Source organism: Chroicocephalus ridibundus, chromosome 3 (genome assembly GCF_963924245.1).
Source record: "Chroicocephalus ridibundus chromosome 3, bChrRid1.1, whole genome shotgun sequence".
NCBI classification, from domain to species: Eukaryota; Metazoa; Chordata; class Aves; order Charadriiformes; family Laridae; genus Chroicocephalus; species Chroicocephalus ridibundus.
In genome coordinates, this window is record NC_086286.1 from 128,177,118 (window position 1) to 128,187,315 (window position 10,198).

Below are 10,198 nucleotides of genomic sequence, written 5' to 3' on the forward strand. Positions count from 1 at the left end.
ATCTCGTCTGCTCCAAGAGACCGTGCTGCCCCGAACGGGCTCTTGGGGCTGGTTTCTCTAGGAGCACTCACTTCTGAGAGGAGGGATGATCCTTTCTCCATCCACCCTCATCCATCCATCCATGCGTCTGTGCATCCATCCATCCATCCATCCATCCACCCATCCATCCATCCACCCATCCACCCATCCATCCATCCATCCATCATCCATCCATCCATCCATCCATCCATCCATCCATCCATCCATCCACACATCTATTGATCCTTCCACGCATCCATCTACCTATGCCTCCACCCCTCCATCCATGGATGTGCCTGGTTCCCTTCCCCAGCAAAGCAAATCTCTGCATGGGGAGGAATCCCTTGCTCTGCAGAGGCCCCAAAATCTGCTCCTTCTGACAAGGTGACTCTTCCACCCTTGACCCGTGTCCCCAGGAGCAGCATCCCCCCTCCAGGAGGCAACTCCTTCCCTCCCCAAAGAGAAGGACGTTCCCAGCCCAGCACTGACGTTGCTAAACAAGAAGCTCCTTTAGCTTAAATTCCTGCCTTGCCTGATAAAGCCATGAAACCCCCCTGAACTCGTCATCTTCTCCGTGGTTTTCAAGTGATTAATACATGGATGGCGGAGGGGGTGGGAAACGAGAGGAGAAACACACGGCCACTGCGCTGAGCTGGAGGGGAAATTATGGATGTGCCTCTCTTGGCTGGGAAATCTAAATATACTGGAGAGTATGGGGGGTACCGGGGGAGCTGCGCCTGCTCCAGGCTTGGTTATAGGGTCACGCGAGTGGGGTGTCACGGGTTCCCCAAAGCCCAGGTAGATACTGGGGAGGGGAAGGAGGTGCTTTTGGTGATGCAAAGCTGTGCCTGTGTGTGGCAAAGGGGGTTTGCGGGGGGGACACGGGTGGAGAGGAGCCCACGCGGGACACGCACCCATGGGTGGCGGTGGGGATGGGGATGGTGGGGTGGTGGGTGGGCTACAGCCCTGCCGCCTCTCCCTGCCTCCAGCCCGTGTCCCTGACGGATTTCCCATCACTCGGTTGGGATGGGAGCGTGCTGATGCCGCAGCAGGGATGCCCCCCCCCCGGGGGGGGCACCTACCTGCCTGCAAAAATGCTGCCAGCTGGTACTTGCTGACCACGTTCCTGGAGGGATGCAGGAATCTGCCCCGTGAGGATGCTAAAGGCTGGACCAGAGGATGCCTGTGACCGCGGCAAAGCTCTCAGCATCCCGACGTGCGGTCAGGGAGGCAGCGAGAAGAACTCATTTATTTATTGGATTTTAAAGGCAGACAGCAGGGGATTTTTGGATTTTAGATGAGAACTTCATGCAGAGCCGGGAAACTTTCCCTGCTGCACCCTCCCCATCGCTCCCTGACCGTCCTCGGCGCTCTGCAAACGGCTTTAAATCATGGATATTTGCAGAGGAAAACAGCTTCTCTCCTTCCCACCCAGCCTGGACCCAAGGAACCCCCTTACCTGCTGCAGGGGGAGCAAGGCGGGGGTCCCCGGAGCCCCCCCGTTCCCTCTACCGTGCCGGGGTTGGGATGCTGTGCTGCGCAGGGCTCCGGCGAGGACTGAGCTCCGGCAAAGGATGTCTCGGCTCTTACTCGAAGCGGTGGCAGTGACGACAGGGGCTGGGGGAGGAGGGAGAGCCGTGCCCAGGCAGGGAAGGAGGGGAGGCCGGGGGGACAAGGGGGAGGAAGGCTGGGGGAGTAGGAGGGGGGGTACCAGCTCCCCTGGCCCCCCTTGCGTTGGCAAAGCTTCCCTGGGTTTGGCAAGGGCTGGATTTGCCAGGGTTTGCTCAGGCTTTTCCAAGGCATCGCTCGTCTTGGGGAAAGGGAAGGGGATGTTGGGCTTCATGGGTGAGGATGAGGAGGGAGTGGGAAGGGGAACAGGAGCCCAAGTGCTGTGGAGCGGCGGAGCCGGAGCACAGAAGGGGGCACGGCAGGGGGCATCGCAGGGGGCATCGCACAGGGTACGGCACGGGGCATCACGGGGGGGGCATTGCAGGCATTATTGCAGGGGGCATTCCAGGGGGCATTGCAGGACACCGCACCGGGCATCGCACGGGGCATCGCAGGAGGCATCATAGGGCATTGGATGGGGCGTCACACTGGGCATCGCAAGGCACTGCATGGGGCATCGCAGGGGACATCGCAAGGGGCATCACACGGGGCATTGCAGGGCACATTGCAGGGGGCATCAAGGGGCACTGCAGGGGACGTTGCGCAGGGTATTGCATGGGACATTGCACAGGGCACCGCACGGGGCATCGCATGGGCACCACAGGGCATTGGGCGGGGTATCAGACCGGGCATCGCAGGGCACTGCCTGCCGCATTGCAGGGGACATCGCATGGGGCGTTAAAGGGCGTTAAAGGGCATTGCACAGGGCATCACCATCACACGGGGCATCACACGGGGCATCGCAGGGGACATTGCAGGGGGCATTAAGGGACATTGCAGGGGATGTTGCACAGGGCATCACACGGAGGCATTGCATGAGGCATCGTAGGGGACATTGTAGGGGGCATCACATGGGGCATTGCATGGGGCATTAAGGGGCATTGCATGGGGCATCACGTGGGACATTGTAGGGGGCATCACACAGGGCATTGCATGGGGCATTAAGGGGTGTTGCAGGGGACGTTGCACAGGGTATTGCAGGGGATGTTGCACAGGGCATCACACAGGGCATGGCATGGGACATCGCACAGGGGATCGGGGGGGCCATTGCAAAGGCCCAGCCTCTTCCAGCCGTGGGGGGAAGCAGGGGGCTGCTTGCCCCACTCCCCACCAGACCAGGGTTTCCCCGCTTGCCCCGCAGCCCCAGGGGGGGGTTCGGTGCCAACCTGCCCGTGGGCAGGGCAGCCCCAGGGCACGGCGATGTCCCCTGCTCGGGGGAGAACGGGGTGCAAGGCGCAGAGCTGACCCCGGGCGGTGCCTGTCCCTGTAAAACCCTGCCAGGGTGGCAAAAATGGGAAAGCAAAGTCAGGGCAACACCCGGCATCTCTCCCAGCATCGCAGACCCCGTCCCCCTCCTGTCCCCGGTGCCCCACCCAAGGGGATGTGGACAGGGATGGGGACAGGGATGGCGACAGGGCTATTTTGGGCAGGAAAGGTGGTTCTCCGATGGCAAGAGGATGGGAAACCCGGAGCTTCCCCACCTCCTGGGCCATGACCCAGCCTTCTCCCCAGACCAGCCTCTTCCTTCCTGCTGGCAGATCTAATGCGCGACCTTCCTGCCAACGAAGGCCAGGACTGTCATTTCCAGCCCTAGGGGACCTGCCTGGCCGTTCCCTTCCCTTCCCCTGGGAGATAAACGGAGAGGCAGCCCCGGGCATGGAGGGCACCTGAATGTGCTGCTCCCCCCGGCTTCACTGCAGGACCCCCGTCCTGCTGTCCATGTGGCTGTCCCCACCATCAGGACACCCATCCTGCTATCCACATGGCTGTCCCCACCATCAGGACCCCCATTCTGCACCCATGTGGTTGTCCCCACCATTGGACCCCCATCTTGCTGTCCATGTGGCTGTCCCCACCAGCAGGACCCCCATCCTGCACCCGTGTGGCTGTCCCCACCATCAGGACCCCCATCCCACCTGAACCCACATGGCTGTCCCCACCATTGGACCCCCATCGTGCTGTCCATGTGGCTGTCCCCACCAGCAGGACCCCCATCCCACCTGAACCCACATGGCTGTCCCCACCATTGGACCCCCATCCTGCTGTCCATGTGGCTGTCCCCACCATCAGGACCCCCATCCTGCACCCATGTGGCTGTCCCCACGATCGGGACCTCCATCCCACCCGCACCCATGTGGCTGTCCCCAACATCACGACCTCCATCCTGCTGTCCATGTGGTTGTCCCCACCATCTGTGGGACACTGAATACCAGTAATCCACGGGGAAGAGGACGGCAGAGCCAGCACCCCGCCATCCCACCCACCCCAGCAGCAGCCGATGCCAAAGCCAGGCAGATATTGGGTTGTCCCCTCTCCAGCCCCACACCCACGAACGTCTCACCGACGCAAAGCCTCATGCCGGGGTGATCCAGATGCCTCATCGACGTCATTATTGCATCAAACCACCTCACTTTTTTAATCATCAGTGTCACGATCGCATCGAACCACCCTGGCGAACCTCCCTCGCCCCAGAGACCCACACTGCAGCCAGCCCTGGAGAACCACCACAGCCACCCCGTGCCACGGGGCAGAGCCCTCAGACCAAAGCCACGTCCCCAAGGGCACCTGCGAGGCCGAAGGGAGGGTGTTGGGTGTTGGATGGACCCCCGAAGCTGGGGAGATGGGTGCCAGAGGGACGGGGAGCGGCTGGAAATTGCAAGGAGATCGATGGGGGCCCACCGGAGGAAGGGAATTAGGGAGAAGGACGAGTCGGGCAAGAATTAATCAGGGAGGAAAAAGACAACCAACACTGATTTTCCAGGGAGGAAGACAGAGAGCGGGCTGCTGGATGGAGGACTGAAGGCTGGGGGGGTCGGGGAGGCTGGGGGGGGGGGGTCCGTCCCCTTTGCCGGGTTCCTGCTCAGGGGCTGTTGACACCGCAGAGAACCTCACCCGTCCTCCTTGTCCCTTTGCCGGCGGAGGATGGAGAGAAAGCAGACGCGGAGATAACGCCGACGCCGGGCCGAGCTCAATGCATCTTTATTTCCCTTTATTTCTCCGGCAGAGCTGCCGCCGCCCGGGGGTACCCCCGCCTCTGCCCATCCTCAGGGGGCACCGTGGGGGTCCTGGGTGCCACTGGCCATTCCCTCCATGCCCCCCCCCCCACCCCGGGAGAACCTCCGGGCTTACAAGCACACCAGGACTTTCTGCTTCCAGCTGGTTTTCCCGCTGACCGAGGCTCGGCGGGGTGGGAGCGCGGGAGTTGCCAGCTGTGATTTATCGCCCGTTATGGGCCGGATCATCCCCAGCCGCTCTCCCGCCGCCCCGTCCCCTCCTCTCTGCCCACCCGCAGGGGCCCAAACTCCAGACCAACCTCTGCTCTTATCGCCCCCGGGGCAAAAAAAGACTCTTCCAAGCCCGGACAAGGCGATTCCCAAGGGCGAAGGATGTTCTGCCTACGCCGGGCAGGCAGCGATGCTGCTGGACCACCGGCAGGATGCAGCCGAGCCTCAAATTGTTGGGGTTCGTTTTTAAGACCCTCTGGGGAGCCCCAAGAGCCCAGTTCATCCCTTCAGGGATGGGGTAGCTGTCGGCACGGGGCGGGGGGGCACTGGCTAGTGGGGGAAAAAGGGAGCTTGCGGGGATAAAGAGCTTCCCAGGAGGAGAGAAGGGGGGCAGGGGCGTGCTGGGGGTGAGAAGGATGGGGTTTTTCCCCTTAGCACGGGGCTGGGCACAGGGGGTGGCGCCAGGATCTGCTGCATGATGGCAGAGCTCCTGCGGGATGAATGGATCGAACGCTTGGGGGTGGGGGTACAGGCATCGTGCGTGCGATGGCATCGCGTGTGTGATGGCATCACATGTGCAATGGTATCGCATGTGGGACGGTATCGCGTGTGTGATGGCATCACGTGTGCAATGGCATCGCATGTATGACAGCATCACATCTGCAATGGCATTGCGCGTGCAACGGCATCGTGTGTGCAACGGCATCACATGTGTGACGGCATCACACGTGCAATGGCATCACGTGTCATGTGCAATGGCATTTTGCGTGTGACGGGACTGCAAGTGCGATGGCATCACATGGTCGAAGGCATCACGTGTGTGATGGCATCACATGCGCAATGGCATTGCGTGTGCAATGGCATCATGTGTGTGATGGCATCGCATATGCAACGGTATCACACGTGATGGCGTCACATGTGCAATGGCATTGTGTGTGTGAAGGCATCATATGTGCGATGGCATCACAGGTACAATGACATCACATGTGCGATGGCATCACCTGTGCAATGGCATCACGTGTGTGACAGCATCAGGTGTGCAATGGCACCGCGTGTGCAATGGCATTGTGCGCCTGATGGCATCATATGTGCAATGGCATTGTGTCTGCGATGGTATTGCGTGTGCACTGGCATCACATGTGTGATGGCATCCTGCCCGCAATGGCATCACGTGCGTGATAGCACCGCATGTGCGATGGCATCACGTGTGTAATGGTATTGCATGTGCGATGGCATCATGTCTGTGATGGCATCATATGCGCAATGGCACTGTGTGTGCAATGGTATCGCGTGTGCAATGGCATCACGTGTGTGACAGCATCACGTGTGCGATGGCATTGCATGTGCGATGGCATTGCATGTGCGATGGCATTGTGTGCCTGATGGCATCATATGTGCAATGGCATTGTGTCTGCGATGGTATCGCGTGTGCACTGGCATCACACGTGTGGTGGCATCATGTAAGTGGTGGCATCATGTAAGTGATGGCATCACATGTGTGATGGCATCACACGTACAACGACATCACATGTACAATGACATCAGATGTGTGATGGCATCACATGTGCGATGGCGTCACATGTGCGATGGCATTCTGTCTGTGATGGTACCGCATGTGCAATGGCATCACGTGTGTGACAGCATCACATGTGCAATGGCATGGTGTGTGTAATGGTACTGCATGTGCGATGGCATCGTGGCTGTGATGGTATCGCGTGTGCGATGGCATCACGTGTGCGATGGCATCCTGTGTGGGATGGCACCCCATGTGTGATGGCATCACATGTGCAATGGCAGCACGTGTATGATGGCATCCCATGTCCAACGGCATTGTGGGGGCAATGGGCATCACGTGTGCCGTGGTATCGCATGTGTGATGGCCTCACACGCGCAATGTCACTGCCTGTTCAATGGCGTCATGTGCGTGATGGCATCGCAGGTGCGATGGCATCCTGTCTGCAATGGCACCATGTGTGTGATGGCATCACATGTGCGATGGCATCGCGTCTCCGATGGCATCACATGTGCAACAGCATCACGTGTGCGATGGCATCGTGTCTCTGATGGCATCACATGTGCAACAGCATCACGTGTGCGATGGCATCGCGTAGCAGGCGTCAACCTCCCGTCCCCTCCCGGCGCTGCCGGCTCCAGGCCCCAGACCCTTTGGCGCGGGGAGAGGAGCCGAGTTGGGGTCCTACCAGCAAGCAAGGCCACGTGCGGGGTGACAGCAGAGCCCGTCCCCGCTGTCCTAGGGCTCGGTGGCGGCGGCGGCGTGGGCGGCCGGGCTCTGCAGGCGCCGGCTCAGCTCAGCGTGGAGGCGACGGGAGGCGGCGTCCAGGGTCTGGGCCAGGCGGCTGGTGAGACGTAGCATGTGGGCCACCACACGGACCCCCTTCCGCAGCCTGCGGGGGGGGGGGGGAAAGTGGGGTCAGTGTCCCCTGTGTCCCCACCAGCCTCCCCACAGCGGGGTGTGGAAGGTGATGCTGCAGCACTGGGGGTCCCCAACCTGGGAGAGGAGGCACCCAACACCTCCATCCTGGAGAACGCTGCTCCGTCACCACGTTGTGGCTCAGCTGCGTTGGGTCCCTGGTTTAGGGGTGACAACCCCCCCTCCTGACACCCCCCCCTGCCCTCAGGGGACCCCTCACTGGCTCTGCTGCAGTGGGTTTGGGGCCAGGACACACACATGGATGTTAACGGCAGCAGTTTGCTGGACATCCAACCCCTCCATGTCACCTGAGAGACACCATGAAGGCTGTGGGACCCTTGGGGACACCCATCACCCCCCTGGGTGTCTACAGCCGGGGGCTGGCCCCCACCCATGGATTTTGGGGACATCAGCTCCATGGAGCATCTCCCCCGGGTCCATCCCCTTCCCATGGCACCCACTTCTCCTTCTTCTCGGCCGTCTGTGGGTGATTGGCCTTGGCCACGTGAGCCTCCAGCTCCCTGCGGACGTTCTCCAGGCTCTCCTGAAATTCCAGGTTGGCCCCTCGGATGGCGGGCAGCGCCTGGGTGATGATGTCCTGGTAGCGGGTCTGGTTGTCCTCTAAGGTGGCCGCCACCTCCACGTCCTTCAGGCTGGCCTTGGTGTCCTGCAAGAGGTTCTTGAGATGATCCAGCTCAGCGCGAGAGGCGGAGGCGGGCGGCCCGGGGCGGCTGCAAGGGTTGGGGGTGTGGAAGGTGATGCCGCAACGTTGGGGGTCCTGGGGGGGGTCCCCATCCTGGTACCCCAACTCCTCTGAGCTGAGGTGGGGTGTCACCTCTTCTTCTGGTCCCCCCTGGGTGGTGGCGGGGGGGACAAGGGCGCAGAGCCCCACCAGCAGCCACCAGCCGGGGCCCCCAGGGACCATGCTGTCCTGCAGGAGCAAAGAGAAACAGGGGGGGTGTGGGGGATGTGGGGGGCGTCAAAGCTGCAACGAGACACCCACTGAGACCCTTTTGGGTGTCCCCCCCAGGGACCTCCCCAGTTCACACCAGCAAATCCCCCCAAACACCCCTATTTTTCCAGGCACATTCATCTCCAGCTGCTGGGATTTGGGACTCGGGGGTGTCGTACCCCACTCTCCCCGCACCATGGAGGACACCCCCCACCCCCCGGGTGGGGAAGGGCGGGGGGGGGTGCTTTCTGCACCCCCTCGGCGCAGCACGCGGAGCACAGCGCTGGGGAAACTGAGGCACGGAAGGGTTAAGGAAGGGCTGGGGTGAGGCCGATCCTGCCGGGGGGCACCTTGTCCCCCCCCCAACCCCCCCCTCGGGAGCCATGGAAAAGCGGGAGGGGGGGGGGTGGGCAGACAATGCAGCTCTTTCCAAACCACCGCCGGAAAGCCTCGGCGCCGGGGAGCGGGTGCCAGAGACGGAGAGCGGGGGGGGGGGGGGGGTGGGGGGGAAGTTTGGGGGCTCGGGGGTGGGTCCCCCACCCTCCCCCCGTACCCTCCCAGCCGGCCCCGAGCCCCTCTGCAGAGGGAAAGGGGGTCCGGCGGGCAGCGCGGCTCCCTGCCGGCACCCTGGGGTGCAATGAGTTTTCCGGTCTCAGGCCAGCACCTGGCAGGGGAAGGGAGGGGGCGGTTTTCGCTTTGGAGCGAAGGGTGCCAAAAGAGGTGTGTGTGGGGAGGGGTGGGGGGGGGAGGTGTCAGCAACCAGGGGACCCCATCCCCCGGGGGACACCCCAGCGGCCCAGCCCTGCCACGAGTTGGCCGGGTCTCAGCGGCGTAGCCATGCTGGCATTTCGCTGGCACCAAGGCTGGGTTGTTCCTCCCCGGCTCTTCCCACCGGAATAGCAACAGCCCAGCAAAATTCTTCCTTTTCCCCCTGGTTCCACCCCCCCCACCACCCCCCCACCTCACCCCCCCCGCCCCCTATCTCCAAAACGCTCCCACCTTTTTGCAGGGAAGAAGCCGGGTTCGGCGTCGCGGGACTCGGGGGGGGGGGGTGGGAGGCGGCTGCCGACCCAGCGCCAGCCCCCCCGGTTTGGGGGCGAGCGGAGGGGCTGTGCCGGAGCTGGGAGGAGGAAAAACCCGGGATTTCCGTGGGCAGAAGGCAGGGAAGGGGCGGGGGGGGGGGGTGTGGGGGGTGTGTGTGTGTCACTCACCCACCTCGGGAGGATGCTGGAGGGGAGGGGGGGGACACCCCGTCAGGGGGTCCCCGGGGACAGCGGGAGGTTGGGGACGAGGGATGGGGGACACCGCGCCCCGGCGGCGGGATGCTGCTGGTAAATGCATGGTTTGTCTGGGCTTGGCCCCCCCTGAAATCACTCTACCCCCCCCGGTAGCCACCCCGGCAAGGAGGAGCCCCTTCCCCAGACACACCCCCCACCCCCCCCGCCACCCCAGCACTCCTCCGCTTGTCTCGCAGGTGGGGAAACTGAGGCAGGGGGCTGGGGTTGCCTGCGACCCCCCTGCCCACCCCTCCCTGTCCCCCGCCTTGTCCCACTCACCGCTCGGTCACGCCACCGTCCCGTCCCGTCCCGTCCCTGCTGGTGGCTCCTCAAGGCGGGGCGGGCCCACGCACACGCGTGGCCACGGGCACAGGCACGGCCACAGCCACGCCGTGTCTGGCATCCAGCAGGCCAGGGCTGGTTGGGGGTGCACGGAGGGTCATGCGTCCCCCCCCCCGCCCGGGGCTGCCCCTCTGCGGGGGGGAAGTGGTTCAGGATTGCTGGCATGGCCACGCGTGTGCACACATGTGCTTGGCATGCAGGCGTGTGCTGGGCGTGCACGCACAGGCCCGGTGCCCACACACCTGCCCGGTGGTGCACACGCGTGCTCGGCAGTGCACGCACATGC

At 63.0% G+C, this 10,198-nt stretch overlaps 1 protein-coding gene across 1 annotated transcript; it reads right to left on the reverse strand.

The window, feature by feature from the left end:
- Positions 1-4,693: 4,693 nt before the first annotated feature.
- On the reverse strand, positions 4,694-9,875 carry LOC134512491 (uncharacterized). The gene is made up of 3 exons (XM_063327879.1): positions 9,850-9,875; positions 7,803-8,272; positions 4,694-7,315 (listed from the first exon to the last, which is right to left on the reverse strand). The coding sequence occupies exons 2-3, from the start codon at positions 8,264-8,266 to the stop codon at positions 7,162-7,164; spliced, it is 618 nt and encodes a 205-aa protein (XP_063183949.1). The 5' UTR covers positions 8,267-8,272; positions 9,850-9,875; the 3' UTR covers positions 4,694-7,161.
- Positions 9,876-10,198: the final 323 nt, after the last annotated feature.